Genomic DNA, 17,045 nt, shown 5'->3' with positions numbered 1-17,045 from the left:
AAATCTTTCTCAATTCAAATGTCTGGAGTAGTGTGGAGTTCCAAGCTTTATATTATTACCCAAAAAGGCCTTGTTATGGCTTAGATAACATGCAAATTAAACCGAAACTGGTCCGCCCCTGAGCAATGGGCAGTTGTTCATAATCAATTAAGAAGAAATGTTGCTGCGTTGACATGCAGTGCCCACTTATAGATTTCTTGTTTTTGCTTTATTGGCAAACTTTAAATGGTTCACTAAAACAAATTTTACCAGACAAAAACATCCAGTCAAAACAAAAATCAATTTGTAATTGATGATGTAGCTTATCTAATAAAAAAAGTTATCCAACCTGTAAATTTTGTTAAATAACGAATGTTAATTTATTTTTAGGCTTGTTTTACTACCCACACATATACCTGATCACTTGGCTGACCCGTAGAAACGGGAGGTCTATTCAATTGAACCTATGTTACAACATGAAGAGGCTAAAAGTGCTCAAATAGCAACACATCATGTCCCGATCAAAAAAAATAAAAAAGAACAGATGAGGGACAGCAACTGGCCTCTTTCTGGAAAGGGTTACGATACCATTTCTAAAAAGTTGGGACTCCAGTGAACCCCACTGAGAGCCCTCTTCCACAAATGGAGAAACCCTGCAACAGCGCTGAACTTTCCCATAAGTGGTCGGCCTACCGAAGAATAATGAAGCTAACGGTGTGGGATGATAGATGCGGTAAGTCACTGACTGCAGCATCTGTCGAAAGCCTCCTCAGAAAACAGTAAAACTTTATTAACCCACAGAGGGGTAAATTCCATTGTTCAGGTTGCTAACCATAAAACCCATAAAAACAGCCCACACTTCCAGTAATCATCTGCAATACTACCACCCAATGAGGAAGATTGTTCAAATGCGGCCAACCATTGCATTATTATTAATCTCCCTATGTATATGTGGGTACATGTCATACTGTCCCTTTTAAAGCAACAAGAGCGGACGTAGCTACTCAGTGTAGCAATCCTGCAGCCAAAAGGCTTCAGGTTAAAGTTGTATATCCAGTCGTCTCGCTGCGACTTCCTGCTTCATGTGTAAACTTTAAAACTCTGCTGCTTGCCTGCCACACAAACCATTTTTCACCACATCACTCAGTCGCCCCCGTGAAGCCTAGTATCCCCTTATGAAGGTCAACGGGTGCAGGGCTGTGTGAGAGGCTCACAAAATACAGCTCTGGAGTGGTCTAGTCAAAGTCCAGACTTAAATCCCGTTGAGATGCTCTCAAGTGGCTGAATGGAAACAATTCTGCCAAAGAAGATCGAGTTTCAGCGATGCAACCCATAATTGAAATAATTTCAGATCTTTGATATTTGAAATATCTAAGGACCATAAAGACATTATAAAACCAGCGGTTGTGTTACTTTTACACAGAGCTGCACCACGACGCCTTCGATGAGTGAAGAATCTGCAGAGAATCCTGTTTCTAACACTGGGGGGAAGAAAAAGTGACGAGCACCAGTGTAAGGTTTTTAAATATTTTAATACTTTTCTTAAAAAAAAAAAAAAAAAACAGATGCTTTACTCCATTATATGAAGATGAATCTATTGACCTCAATGCCTCGCTCACCAACATAGCAACACATTGTTCTGGGTAAAATAAATCAAAAGAATAAAAGAGCAAAGGAGGAAAAAGGAAACCTTGAAGCTGTGAAGAGAGGAAAGCAAAATGCAGAAAATACAAAAAATAAAATAAAGAGGAAAATGACAGAAATGACAACACCCTTGGATCTCTGAGCCGCCTAAAAGAAAGTGAAAATAGCTTCAACTTCCAGATAAACACAACGGCACACAGAATCCAAAAAGCTCTCACTACGGACAATGAACGCAGGACAGGCTGAGAAAAGACGGAAGAAAAAAAAAATAAAAACGGTAAGGAGAAAATCTATCAAAGAGACCGTTGAGGACATCATCATGGCAGACGAGATGGGCAAGACAGACAAAAAAATATTCACATGAATGAAAAAAGGATGTAAATTGATTAAAGACTTCAGTGCAGATTTATCGAATTACTACCAAATAATAGGACCTAGAGTCACACGAAAGTCCTGTGAAACTGATTTTTCAACTAATAAAGTCAAAACGCTTGCATAACTTTCGATTTAAATGGGGGGGGGGAGGAGGGGGGGGGGGGTAGTAGGGTCAATTTAAATAGCAACGATGACAGAACTTTTAATATAAAGTGAAAAGACAATGCATTTTACATGTAAAAAAACGTGACAACTTTCAGCACTCAATGGATTGGTTTTGGCATAGAGTTAAGAAAAAAAATAAAATAACTGAAAATATGAGAATAAGACAGACCAAACAATCCTCTCAAGAATCATAAAAAAGTTTTTCTTCTTTACAGTAAAGTCTACAAAATCAAAACCAGAGCTCAGAGATGAACACAGACACGAGCTTTGCTCTCCACAAACAATATCCCTCTCATATTCTTTTTCACTGACTTTTTGTCATATATAATATAATATAATATATATATATATATTCGTGTATCTTTTCATATATATAATATGTATAATTTGTAGGGTGTGATTAGTTTACAGGCCAGAGCGCTAAGGCAAGGGACACACTTTGAAACTTTTAAAACATTGTTGCTCCTGAATGCTGCAGAGGGAAGTAGAAGGTGAAAGGAGGTCTTATAAAGAAGGTGTTGGGTTTTTTCGTCCTGCTCAGGTGATTTTTTTATATATTTTTTTGCCCCCACTGTGTCCTGAGAAAACAATAAACTTCGAAATTATCGCCGACAAACCTTACAAACTTAATCACGAGAGCCCAGACTTCCCCACTAATATCTGAAGATCTGCTGAACGAATAAAAGTAGAAACAAAGTGATCCGTTGATTTGTTCTCGTTTAACCCCCCCCCCCCCCCAAAAAAAAAAAAAAAAAAAGATCGCCCCAGGTCCTTAATTTAATATAATGCAGGGGATTAAATCTTGATGCTCTCCTTCTCAATGTTTCAGACTGTGTGTATTTATCCCATTGTCCTCGGAGATCAGAAAGTAACCGATAACGTCAAGCAAGAAACATATCTGAGGCCGGAAGAGGAGAAAACCCATTTGTCTACGTTCCCGATCGCAACAAGCTGCGAGAACGGGTCGGTTACGGTTAGGTCCGGTGCTGTTGGGTCTGTGTCAGCGGCAGCCGTGTAATCTCAGAGCTTCGTTGCGTGTTTTTATTGTTTTTTTTTGTACATTTGCAAATGTTGTAACTTTAAGTCCTTCTGTTGCGCCGTGGCGTTTCTTTTTCAGAAAAGACTCTCCTCAAAAATTGCCATCAGGTCACTCTGGAAATTAATGTCAATGTTGTCGGCCATCTGCGGGAAAGACAAGAACGTGAAAGGGTCAGCGCACGATCCCACAGATGAAAACGAGAAAAAAAAAAAAAGCGTGATTACGGCGCGGTTCTTACCGCCTCCCTCTCTCTGCGGCGCCGTTCCCGCTCGCGGAGGCGCTCCCGGTCCCTCTGCTGGTCCAGAGCGCTGTGTGCGGCCGGGGGGGGCGGCGGAGGCGCGGCTTGTTTGGGGGGAGCGGGAGGAGCTTGAGGGGAGTGAGTGGGCGGAGAGGAAGCTGGAGGTGTTGGAGCCAGAGGTGACTGTCGCCCCCGACGACTGTGCTCCATTGTGTCATCGTCGTCACGGCTACAGCACGGAAAACAACAGTAAGCGACATCACGGTTTCAGAAAAGTGTTATTATCAGACGTTCGTAAATTATTCCACCGACACTGAAACGGTTTTAATAAATAACCATCAAAGACTAAAATCAACCTAAGTCAGGTGAAAAAAAAAAAAATCCCAGATGTTTCCACACTTCTTAATCCTTTACTCTCACTTTAAGGAAACGAGGAAACAAATCAAGAACACAAAGAAAAGAAGGACACATGGGAGAAAAAGTGGGGACAGAAAGACAGGACAAAAGATGGAAAGAAGAAAGAAGAATGAATGTAGGAAGGACACAAAGAAGGAAAGCAGAACAGACATGAATTAAAAAAAGGACACAAGGGAGGGAGGGACATAAGAAGAAGACAAGGAGAGGAACTAAGGACATGGAAGTAAAGAAGATCAAAAGGAAGTAAAAAAATGGCAGAAAGAAAAAAGGACACTTAGGAGGAAGAAAGGAAAGGACACAAGGAAAGAAAGGAGGAACAACACAATGTGGGAAAGGAAGAAAAAAGGAAAGGCAAGAAGGTAAAGAAGGAAGGAAAGTAGAAAGGAAACAAGGAATTAATAAAGGAAAGCAGAAACAAAGACTGAAAGGAAGGAAGAAAGGAAAGGGCTGAATGGAGGTAGTTAGGATAAGTATTGAAGAATGGGAGGACAGAGACACGAGGAGGGAAAGCCCCCCCCCCCCCCCCCCCCCCAAGAAGGTAAGGACATGTAGTAAATTATTATACGTCTGTGTGTGTGCACGGTTAATTTTACTAAAATAACCCTTTCTAAATAGCACCAGATCGCATCCTAAGCCATTTCTGTCTCTGGGCTCCCACATAATAAGACAATAATAAGGCGACAGGTTCGTGCAGCGCTCAATTTTGCAAGCGCATACGTGACGTCACACAACTGCACGACTGGAAGGAGCCTCCAAGGCAGCGGCGACTCGCAAGTTCCCGCAGCGTCGCAGCCTCTCTGCACCAACGACTGACAGGTTAGTGACATGAAGTTTAAAATGTCGGCAAAGAGTCAGCGCAGTGCAACAAAGCGTGCTGCTCCTAAGCCAAGTCATCGTTTCTTGACTTTGAGCTCAGGGTCACCTGGGTTCACACGCAGGTAGACTCACACTCCCGCCAGGAGAGAGAGAGAGCTCAGAGTTACGACATCATTTTGACCTGCCCTGATAAATACTTCTGCGTTATGTAAACGGACCCAGTTTATGAGGATGGCAGCACTAAAAACTCCCACCGAGTCGGGAGCGCTGAGCGTCTACTAGCTGTGAAGACATGGGGCGGTTAACGCTTAAATGACCAATAATGAGCCCCGGCAAAATTAGTATCGTTTGTGTTGGGAGCGCAGGATCCAATGAGATAAATGCATCCATTGTTAGCTTTTTACAACTGAAAAAGGACGCATCTGTTGATTTCACGTGGTGCCTTGATTACTTCAATATACTAAGAACGTTTGCCAGATGCAAATATGAGGATGATCACATCTGTTTAAATTGGATTACTATAAGCATAAACGCTCAATGCAGCACATTCTCAACAAGTAAATTGCTCTATGGTCATTTTCAGATATCCTACAAAAATATCATTTGCTTTGATCGTCTCAAATCACCAAAAGTCTGCTTGTTGGAAACAAAGATCCACCTTCCTGAGTCCATCACTGAAAACAGATGGCTGCCTTGTTCTTGGAAAAACCTTTTTTAAATCACTAGATAGATCCCAAGAACGGATCAGAAGCAGATCCCAAATGTAATAAAATTAGAACTGAATGAAGTTACGCTCAAAAATATTACAAACTCTGGCAGATCTAGATTTTAAAGCGATCAAGAAGTAGGAAGTAAGAAAGGCAGGTGGCCTTCAGAACATAACCACGTGTAAATTTACACGATAGAGAGACAAACATAAAAAGAGAGACAGAAGATGGCTGCACATATAAAGCTGTACTCTGTGATATTAAAGGAAAGCTAAGTGGAAACTACTGTTGTGGGTCCTTCTAAAATAGAAGATTTACGGTAAAGTCTGTAAACAGCACCTGGGAGGGATCAAAAAAGTAGAAAGGCTCCATGAAGGGAAGGCTTGAGACTTTTATTGTAAAGAAAGGTGGTTATTTTTGTCTCTCTGCTAAATGAGAGTTTATTATTATTCTCAGTGAGCTGACTTCTGTGTCGTTATCGTTACATGTCCCTGTCACTTACCGCATTTCTTGCACTCTCTTGGCTTGCTCTGCCTGGGCTTTCAGCTGCCTCTCCCTCTCCTCCTTCTCCATGGCGACTCGTCTGTACCGCTCGAAGCTGTCGCTTGATGAGCGCAGCGATGAAGTCGGTGCTGACTGGGACCTCTGAGCCAGGCTGGCCCATGAACCCATGTTCTTTAATTTCACATCCTGGGAAGAAACAAAGGATGAAAAAAGGGGGGGGGGGGGATCGGGTTAGTTCAGAAATAGGAAACGAGCCAAAGACGAGGAAAATAAAGAGGCCTTTATAGGGTACGGCACATTACTTTTTCATACGAAACATGAACAGACCTGTGTTTTCTTGGGTGCGATGGGGGTATTGGGTTCTTGCTTGATTTTGTTGTCCTGTTGGGAGGCGGCCGGTGATGGGGAGTTTGGGAGGCGAGGAATGGGACGAGAACCATCCAGTGGCTTCATCTCTAAACCTAAAACAGACATTTATTAATGTGCATCCTGAGCAAGTTTAACTCATTACAGCAGAGATTTTTTTTTTTAAGATATTTCGCAGAGAATATGGTTCTAGTTTCAAAGAGGGTCTCGATTTAAAAAAAAAAAAGATCTGAGACATTTACTCTCTTATTATGAAGAGAGTTAAAACACAGTTCAAGTGAATTTGTGTGCTCTGAAGAACTCCATCCATCATTAGAGGAATGTCGAACCACGGCGTTTGTAAATTCAGGGCAGTCAAAAGTAGCCGGTCAACGGCGGCAAATCGCTGTCTATAGCAGCTCCTGCCGCCGCCTACTTTTCCCCGATTATACATCCCAAAAACCAGCTTAGCATCTGTCTCCACTGAAAGCAACATCAACGAGTGATTGGGTTCCTTGTTCCAACCGAGATGCTACTTTTCCGATCAAAACACAGACCGGTGTTATGCCGAAAAGTGCAATAAAACCGTGAGAGCCGACGTGAGTTTTGAAACTGCAAAGCTTTTTAAGCGAAGATCAAACGTGCACAGCACACAGCACCGCATTCATAGACCAGCGTGATGCGTTCACGAGCGTCAGAAAGCTATGGTGCATTCAGGAGCATGGGACATTTCAAACTTACAAGGAAAGAGGCATAAAACGGAATAGAACATAACTCATACAATAATGTATTTATCCAGAAACAGTGTGGGCTTTCTTACAATACTGAATGCTCTATAATTGTATTTCTGATGTTTTTTGTTTATGCACATCTGTTAGCTTTTTATTCTGAAAAATCTATAATATTACATATAATATAATATAATATTACAGCAGCAAATTATCAAAGTTTTTCAGGGGATGCATTTTGTGTTCGTCTCTAGAATCCTCGCCGATGATATGATATCGTGTGTGATGAGTGCAAGTGAAATTAAACTGAGATAAGAGATTTCGAAAATAGCGATATGACTGAAATAAATTCAACATGTAAATTCAATTTCAAATTCCAACCCTGTATTTTTATCATAAAAATTTGACTTTGTTCGTGAAGAAATGTTACAATCGTTTTTAGAACAGAACTGTGAATAATAATAAGATGAATAGACCTCACCTAATCTGATCTGTTTTATGTGGTGCTAGTAATTCAAATTAAACAAATTTTATGCAAATGGGGATTACCTTACCTTGTTAAGACATGATGATAACATCATGTGAAAAAATAATGTTTTAAGAATAATGATAAAAAAGAAATGTTTTTGAAGAATTGATCATTCACATTTTTTGCCTTTTATTGAATTTGAAACATGCACTCTGACTCTATTGTTTAAACAATCACCTGTCTTGAAAGCTTCCAAAATATATCAGGGAGAGTCTATTTTTCAAAATTCTCCCCTCCGGGGCTCGGGCACCGGCATAAGTGCACCCTCCTACCTGATAGTGTGCAGCCTGCTACTTCAAAAAAGTTTGACTGCCCTGGTAAATTGATGCCAATTTATTTACAGCTAAAAAATAAATAGAATATCCAGGGTTTCCCCCAGCGTATTATGAGCCTGCCCCCCCCCGTAAGGCTAAGCGTTGTTTGTTTATTTGAAATGCATCGATGTTTGAGAGCGATATTAAAATTTCATGCTGGTTTTCATACTTCTATGGATACTTAAGCGTAAAGCTTTTTAATAGTAAATGTTTATTATCTTTATGTTCCACATAACTTGAAACAAGGTTTGATTTGGCTTCAGACTGAGCAGAGTAATAACGGACTATTACACAATCTTTTAAAGCAAATGGACCGGATCGGCTCCATTTATAAATCTGTAAAACTTGAACAAGTCCAATTTTAACAGGATTTTTCCACACCTAAAAGGGGATTTTTTTTTAAAGCACTGCTTGGGATTTTTGATATCATTGTTCTGTTTGTAATAATCTAAGTTGATACGTGGCAACTCAAAGAGAAAATATATAAAATTAATAAAATGGTGGGAAAAGAGACCTCGTTTCTATTCATTCCAGTTAAATGCTATTTTACCCTCACTTATGAGAGTTAATCTTTCACTCACTGTGTTTGTTGTCGGGTTTGGTTATGTCTTGACGGATTGCAGGGCTGAAAGGCGAAGAAGGTAGATCTGGAGACTGAGGAGGCCTCTCCTCTTTAACTCCAATGAAGCTGGACCTCTGGTCCTACAGGAAGGAAAACAAGCGCATATTAAAAAAAAAAACTTTCCAAGGGCTAAACGAAGTGGCCACACACTGATACAACTTTTCTGATTTGCTTACATGCTTCTTGGTCTGTAAAGGTGATTGATGTCCCATTGGATGAAACTGAGGCATTTGAGGCGAATGCATCATCAGAGGAGAAGGGCTTTCCCGCAGGCAGCCTAAAACAAAGGGAACACGTTATTTCATCTTTGCTCCAACATGCTGATGTTGTGTATTGTATCCTGAGAGTTAAACACCTGCTGAAGGTTTAGTTCTTTACTCTGCACACTGGATGGGCAACAGGTTTCACCCCAACAAGACGACCATTTACCAACCTCACTTTAGGAAGTAGCGTAATGTGTGTTAATGAAGGATGTCGATGTGTTTTTTTTTCGCCAAGTAATAATCCTTATGAGCGTTGACTGAAATGCTGTAAAAAAGTATTGATCCCCTTATATATTTGCTTCTGTGTGATGTCATCTTATAATTTTCCTATTTGGTCATACATTTGTGACCCAGGCAAAAAAAAAAAGTGATTAAATGTGTTTGCAACTACAAATGACCTTTATGTGAATATATTTGTGAATTTTATGACATTGCCTGAATCCACGCTGCATTAAACAAATTGTACCAAAAAGGCAGTTATCAGGAGGCACACAAAGGGAATGAGGTGAATAAGTGAGCATGAGACTTATTTTAGTACAACAGTTTCGGAGACAAAAAAAAGACTACTTTAAAAACTCCTCTCCTCTGACCACTGCGGGGCTTTCAGGAAGAGGCAGCAGCTGCTGTGGTGTGCCTGTGAGACAACACTGAGGGAAGTAGGAACTACCTCATAGCAGCTCTCACTGCTGCCTCAATACAGCGACTCCAGAACAATTAGAGCTTTCACACAAGATGCCGTTAACACAGAAATACTTGCTAGACATGTTGCTACTGTATTTTTTAAAGAAAATTTCTGGAGGGCTCTCTAAAGTCACTAAATATAGCAACAAAGACTCTAAATATGCACCACTAGACTGTTGTCTCCTTCCCTCCTAGGAGCAGCGCGGCACAGTAGCCACTAGTAGCCAGCTTTGCAGCCAGACAGGAAAAAGAAGGTTTTGGTTTTTCAAAATAAAGGGCATTTTAACGTTTTGTGATATTTAAATTAATTTCATACTGATAATAGTTAGTATGAGTGTGCAAATGTAGATATACCTAATAGGGTAAATATGTCTAATATGCTTTACATTGTTTTAACATATATGTTTCTAAACATTATTCTGAGGGTGTGGCGGCTTTTATTTTTTCATGGCGGTGCGCCACGATCAATTACACGTGGCAGAAACCTTGGCTTTAAATTTAGACGTACTATGGTTTTCCCAAAACATTTAAACAAGCCTTAGTGTAGAACAATCTGCTTAGTAATTGTCAGAAGAAAAAAAGAGCAACGCACAGCTGATGAGGACATGTCTGAGTGGGCGTCGGATCACTCGAGGTCACGCACCTTTAGCTGAAAAGGCCTCTGCTGTGTTTTGTGGGGATGGCTGTTGCTGATGTAACTGTTGCACCTTCTGCTGCAGGACCGCCCCCTTCTGCTGATGAGGCGCCAGCGTGTGGGCATTTGGGAACGGCTGCGGTACGTGAGCCGGGATGTGTCTCTGCGTCTGCATGGCGGGGGCTGGTGTCATGCCCTGTGTGTGCATGGATGGCATGAGCTGGGGAGCGGCCTGCCCTGGCGAGTGCGTGTGCAGCGGCTGCATGATGGGCCTCGCTTGGAGCGACTGCAGGAGGTTGTGAACCTGACTGAGCTGCGGGATTTCGGAGCTGTTTGGTGTGGGCTCTTCGTCGTCCTCCAACAGGGCTTGGGGGGGCTGAGCCGAGAGCGTACCCAGAATGCCGTGCGATGGCGGCGATGGGACGCGTGGGCGGGGGACAGGCTGGGGGAGGGTTAGGGGAAGTGTGGGAGGAAGTTGTGTCGAGGCTGATGGAGGCAGGGAAGGGAGCGAGGAGGCGACTGTGGGGGGTTTGGTGGGAAGAGGTGCAGCACGGTTACTTGGTCTGGGTGGTTGCTGGGGAAGAGCGTTGTGGATTGCTGCAAACAAGGAAGAAAAATGATGACTTAGATGCTTACAGACTAAATAAAATCACATCAATATTTTTAAGTATTACAAAATCTTGTTGTTAGAACAATCATACAATGCCAGTCAGAAGTCTACAATCATCAAGGGCACAGATTTCTTAGTAATTTTGGCCTCTCAAAGGAGTAATACGTTTTCACCACTAGGGGGAGCAATGAGCAGAATCTGTAAACCAAAACAAGATGTGTATCAAGCCACGCCTCCCTCTATTATCTCTCTAGCACACCCATTTCCCCTTTTCACCCATGAGAAGAGGAAATTTTCAATTCAATTCAATTCAATTTTATTTATATAGCGCCAATTTATTAAACATGTCATCTCGAGGCACTTTACAAAGTCAAAATCAATCATATTATACAGATTGGTCAAAAATTTTCCTATATAAGGGAACCAGTTGATTGCTTCAAAGTCCCGACAAGCAGCATTCACTCCTGGAGAAGCGTAGAGCTACAGGGAGAGTCGTCTGCATTGTCCATGGCTTTGCAGCAATCCCTTAAATGAGCCAATTTGCAAAGGATAAAAACACAACAGAACAGCATCACCTTTCAGTGATGTCAAGTGAAGAAGTAACCTATAAATTTATAATGCTGCTAGTAAGAGAACGTTTTGATCCAGTGGGGATGCTCTCCGCCATTTTGTGCCTGGCGGTGGGATTTTATGGACAAGGAGAGGGCAGCTGTTCACATGCACATACGCACAGCCAGCCCGGCTTTCTAAACAAAAGGTTGGAAAACAACAGAGAGATAGTGTGTGACATTTAACCATTGTCAATCTAAAAAGATTCCTTTAGTTCTTCACAAAATTATTTTAGTTCTTTCTATAAAAAAAATATGAAATTTCACTTATTGATCCTTTAGAGATGTATTTGAACTGTTGCTTTTTAAAGATGGATTTCACAACTAACCACCTCAATAACAAAGATATCCTCTAATCCACACAACATCAAACTTATATGAACTGGGGCTCAGGTATAGCCACAGACCACCACTAAAATATGACAAAAAGGTTTTTAAGAAGTTTCAAAGAAACTGCACACGTTTTTAGCCGAACGATGAGGTCCTGGCAGAATTCTGGCTGGATATTGGAAACCCTTTCTTGGCACGATTGGTGGAGCTCCTTAAAAATTTGGTTACTCTCTTGGCATTAAGCACAACCTTTCAATGCATATGCAAATTACAATATGACGATGTTTGGAAATGTCTTTTGACAAACATTTTTTCTAATAAGGGACCACACCATAATATAATTAAACTACTAATAAAAATATTTTTAACCAAATAATTTTGGCTGCTACACGGACATGCTTGCAGTTAACTGCAGAGATAGTGGGTTGTTGCTTCAAAATACAAACCTGGGGAAGGTACGACTGAATGCTGGTTTAGGAAAGAATGCGTGTCAGTTGGCGTCTGGTTGGTGTGTGCGTTTGCATTAAGCAGGCAGGCGGGTAAAGGAGGCGGAGCAGCGGCAACCGCTGTATTAGACTCTGTGTTTGAATCAGTCAGGTGTGAATTCATGAAGTGGGCGAGAGGATCAAATCCCGAAGACATAAGCTGAGACGAATCCAAAGACGGGACAGGAGGAGCGGCTACAAACGCGGGCTTCGACTGGACCGGCTGGGGCGGCATCTGAACCACGGGAGGGACTGGGATCATCCCACTGTTAGGAGGCTGGTTGTGTCCTCTCTTGGAGTCCTTGTTGACCGAAGTCTTTTTCTGTTGCTTGGGAACCAGCCCTGCAGACAAGAGGCAAAAGACGAAATTACACGATGAATAACCGAAGGAGCCAATAAGCATAACCGTACACGAAGGAACACAGAGGTTAAAGTGAAGACGTTACCATTCTCAGAGTCTTCACTGTCAGAGGAGTCACTGCTGCCTGAAGATGAAGATCCCGTCTTTATCTTGGGCATTTCCAGAGACTTCTCTACTGCAACAAAAGCCAGCAGATCTTTAGAAATTCAATCACAAAAATAAAAATATATAGTATCTATTTAAAATTGGCACAAACACAACAAAGCACCAAACTGTGTTTCAAATAATATTTGTATAATTCAGCTTTTAGTGGTCTAAGTATTTCAGATGTTAAAGTGGAAATGATTAAATACAGTTCAGTTTTTATTAAGAAATAAAAATAGCTCCTAAGTAGTGTCACACAATCAAACAAACAATTACAATGTTTTATTAGGAAACAGAAAATGACAGGTGCGCGACCCATATACAGAGGCCTTAGTCCTCGACGCGGTCAACCCGGGTTCGATTCTGACCCGCGGTCCTTTGCCGCATGTCTCTCCCCCTCTTCCACCCCCCTTCCTGTCAGCCTACTTTCAGAAAAAGTGAGCCACTAGGGCCGCGAAAAAGCCCAAAAAAAAAAAAAAAAAAGGAAACAGACAATGACAACGATGATAAAAGTAGGTTTTAATTTTTAATAACACAAACATGATTTGCATTATTTTTAACTTTGCACTACTAACCAGTATTGCAAACAGGTTTTGTTCATAAATGTATGGCTCGCTGAGAAAGTGTCCTATTTTTTTACCACCCATCATGTCCCACAAGGTTTAATGGACCCGTGTGTTTAGTTTATGGCTTTTTTTTTTAATAAATGTAATTAGTTATTAATAACATCTATTTTATTCATTTATTTTTTTTTTGTTTTTATTGATAGAGAAGCTATCACAGAAGCTGGATTAATTTGAAACTGGATGGTGATAATTATTGATTCTGTTCTATACAGAAAAAAAAAACGAAAATTTGTTTAGTACTTAACACACAGCTCTACCTTCAGTTTGCCGGCAACAGGAAACGACAAACCAGAGGCTACCTTTAGTGTAGTGGTGGCTAACTATTATCGCTGTATTCTCTGTTCGTTTCAGTCTTTGACAACATCTCTTTTTTTCTCCAAAAACGCTGCCAGATTAACAATTTTAAAACAGCATTGGTGGCTTCTTAAATGCTTTTAGAATCCATTGGTTTGTTAACTTTTCAACTTCCAACCAACAAAATAATTGTTGCATGATCCCTAACTATCACCCGGCTTTACAAGCATTACTGCTTAATCCATTAAACAAGGCGACACAAAACAGTATCAACAACAGTGTTTTTCTTCTTCTACTTGTAAATGCTGTTTTCTGTCCGTTTTGAAATTCCCAGCCTAAATATGATTTTACTACTTCAGCTTTTTGTGAATCTGAAACCCCAACATTTACCGTAATATTCAAAGATGTCGACTTTGAGAACCACGCTGGTTAACTGCTGTCAGCCAGCCTGAGGAGAATTTCTTAATAGTCCATAAAAACTACAGAGAAACTCTAGAACTACTTTACTTAACTTTTATGTTTTCAACACAGATACAAGATGTCAAGGTTAAAGCACACACTTTCCTATCCACAACTCAATATAATAACTTGCATTCTTCTTTAATTTCCTCATTTTGTTAAGAAATATTGCGCTATTTTAATGGGCAATTCTTTTACACCCTTATGTACTACTACTAAAGATTGTTAGAAAATTAGCAGCAGCCACTTGATTTACTTACTAGCCTATCAATAAGCATTTTGTTCTTGTGAAAGCTATTTAAAAAGGCAAAATCTGCATTTATCGTCTGTTACATCTCAACACGTCTGAAATGACTGAAAGCAGAAATAAGAAATGCTAAAAAAGGCTTCATACTTTACTCGAACCCTTCCATAGACACATATGTAATGAAACCAAACCACATTTGTTTTAAAAGGTGTCTCAGTTCACTGGATCTTTATCGTTTATGCAGATATTTAAAGGTCCCTCTGTGTTAAATAAAGTTTCGGACTTCACACTTTGACTGTAAAGCAAACCCTCACAGCTAACAGCTAAACTATCAATAAACCCAAGTTGTTTGTTTCGTAATTCAATCAATTCAAACAAAACATGTTTAGTAAATCTGCTCCAAAACTGTTACAAGTAAACTGGGGTCACTGCTATACAGACCTGAAATGAATTGTGCAAGATCAAACTTATTATTGCATTTTGAGACGCAGACTTTTTTTTTTACCTACCTGATGGTTTTTTCTTCTTTTTGAGGCAGCTAGAGACATATTTTTCCAGCTCTCTCAGGGTGGAGGGCTTGAGAGTCTCAAAGTCGATCTCTATTTCGTCTGGATTAGAGTTTTTCAGCGATGGCTCACGCGTCTGGATTATGTGCACGACTCGGCCTAGTTTGTCACCAGGCAATTTGTTTATGTCCAGGCTCAGCTGGCGCTTCTCCTCATACGACATCGGCTTGAACACGCCGAGATCTGGGGACCAAAACATTGCAGGCGTTTACGAAGGCCGTTTGATTAACAACTACACTGCAAAAATGGAACTAAAATTAAGTAATATTTTCTTAAAATGAGTGTATCTGTCCTTGATTTGAGCAGGTAAATAAGATGATCAGCCAATGGAATAAGACTTCTGCACTTAAAATAGGAACAATTCATCTCTATCATCTTATTTCAAGTGCAGGATGTCTAATTATTTTATTTTAGGGGTCAAAATACTCATTCCATTGGCAGATAATCTTATTTATCTGCTCAAATCTAGGACAAAAACACAAATTTTAAGAACATTTTACTTATTTTTAGATCAGTTTTTGCAGTCTATTTCATTTAATCTTGTACACATGTACAGGATTTCTCAACAGTTCCTCCATGTAGAAAATCACAAACTTTATGTTGATTTTAAAATATAAAATACTTAAGCTCGCTATAAATCTGTGCCAAATATGAAAGCTTGCAGAATATCTGAACCAGGCGAGGCGGAGAGAGAGAGAAAAAGAAGCAAAAATGAACGGATGAACATAAAGGAAAGTAGGACACAAGGACATATACAAGGAAGGAGGGAAGGAAGGACACAAGGAAGGAGAGCCGGAGGAAAGGACACAACATTTAGACAATGGAATAGGAATTAGTTTGGAAATATATATATTTTTTCTAAGCTCTTTATTTTTCCATAGTTATCACAACCTAGAGAAAGACTAAAATTTAATTCCAGATCTTTCCAGACTGTGTAGCAGCTCTGCGTGGAGGAAGGAAGCTGACATGACAGCCTGGACGTACCTATATCATCCTCTGCTTCAAGAGAAGCGGAAGGCAGAAGAGCGATAGGGCCCGACGGTGGGGGCGCAGCGGGCCGGCTGTTTTTGATTTCATCTTTTTTACTGTGGTCGACAAATGATCAATTTAGTCCAACTTCAAGCAGCGACATTATGACTGAAGTCTTTAGGCTGAAGGGAACCATACCTGGACCTTTTCTTCTCCTTCTTTATCATGACGAGATCTTTGCTCTTGCTTTTCTTAGAGGTCTGAAGCATTGCAAGAGGAGACGTTTCTGCAGGTTCCTCTGCTTCCGACTTCTTTTTATGCTTTTCCTTCTTCTTCTCCTTTTTGTCTCTCTCTTTCTTCTTGGGCTTGCTGGTCTGTGGCTGGGAAAGGGCTGCCAGTTGCTCATGTACAGCTTTAAGCTAGGAGGTTAAAGAACAAACAATTAAGGTCAAAACATGACAAGAGCTACGTATTTCTGAATTGATCCGCTCTGTGCTTCAGTATCAAGCCGAGTTTGGTAAAGGCTGCCTCCCTCTTGACTCTCCATCCTCTAACCCAGGGGTGTGCAAAATGCGGCCCGGGGGCCATCTGCAGCCCTCGGAATGATTTTGTGCGGCTCCCGCCCGCTATTCCTTAGATCGGGGGTTTTCAAAGTGTGGGAGAGTCAGCTCCCTTAGAGAGCAAATAGACAATTGCCTCCCCCACCCCCAAGAAAAACAGCATTATTGCTATTATTTTGGTTACAATTGCTGTTGCTATACTTATTTGTTTCATTCACACTTAAAAAAAAAATAGATGTACTGCACCTCGCATCACAACAACCCTTTTTTCTTGAATCACCTTAGTGGGAGTCTGCTTCTTTGATATGCACAGAGGATACATTGTTGGCAGGGATTAACATATACCATCCTCCACCTGCAGGTGCTTGTTTTTGACCAATGTTAACGTGGGGAAAAAAACCACACATTCACACAAGTATGTAGATGGGATAGGTAACTGTGGTGCCTCCATAGACAGCCACAGGCTAATTTAAGTCAGCTCACTGATCTCCATTTAATCACTGGATTGCTGATTGGCCCGAAAAACTGAAGTCACTGGCCGCCATCTTGCTGCTCCCTACTCTCACAGAACCCCATAGGGTTTGGCTGCAACAACAAGCAGTTTTCTGGCTGTGGGAAAACGCTTCACAGGTAATTTTACAGTGGATGTACTAACAGTATCAAGTACTGAGAAAGGCATGTGCTGAAATATTTGGCATGTTTTATTTATATATGTATACATACATACATGTATATTGATTTGGTGGATTGCACATTTCCACACAGTGATGCTGCACGGATGAAACA

General features: G+C 40.8%; 1 protein-coding gene across 7 annotated transcripts in view; it reads right to left on the bottom strand.

The window, feature by feature from the left end:
• Nucleotides 1-1,492: 1,492 nt before the first annotated feature.
• Nucleotides 1,493-17,045, bottom strand: part of LOC105939497 (bromodomain-containing protein 4) — a 37,066-nt gene continuing 21,513 nt past the window's right edge. For 4 of the 7 annotated variants that reach the window (XM_021307968.2, XM_021307964.2, XM_021307986.2 and 1 more), the window contains 12 exons: nt 15,898-16,118; nt 15,715-15,815; nt 14,674-14,913; nt 12,480-12,590; nt 11,995-12,375; nt 10,010-10,597; nt 8,599-8,699; nt 8,382-8,502; nt 6,212-6,345; nt 5,883-6,070; nt 3,441-3,669; nt 1,493-3,345 (listed from right to left, as the gene is read on the bottom strand). In XM_021307968.2, coding sequence (XP_021163643.2) covers nt 3,277-3,345; nt 3,441-3,669; nt 5,883-6,070; nt 6,212-6,345; nt 8,382-8,502; nt 8,599-8,699; nt 10,010-10,597; nt 11,995-12,375; nt 12,480-12,590; nt 14,674-14,913; nt 15,715-15,815; nt 15,898-16,118 — 2,484 coding nt within the window. In that variant the 3' untranslated portion in view covers nt 1,493-3,276. The remainder of the gene's footprint in view (nt 3,346-3,440; nt 3,670-5,882; nt 6,071-6,211; nt 6,346-8,381; nt 8,503-8,598; nt 8,700-10,009; nt 10,598-11,994; nt 12,376-12,479; nt 12,591-14,673; nt 14,914-15,714; nt 15,816-15,897; nt 16,119-17,045) is intronic. The other 3 variants (XM_012881707.3, XM_012881733.3, XM_012881725.3) reach the window with 2 other exon arrangements.

This window comes from Fundulus heteroclitus, chromosome 5, assembly GCF_011125445.2.
Source record: "Fundulus heteroclitus isolate FHET01 chromosome 5, MU-UCD_Fhet_4.1, whole genome shotgun sequence".
In the NCBI taxonomy this organism is placed as follows: domain Eukaryota; kingdom Metazoa; phylum Chordata; class Actinopteri; order Cyprinodontiformes; family Fundulidae; genus Fundulus; species Fundulus heteroclitus.
This window is presented reverse-complemented; position numbering and strand designations above follow the sequence as displayed.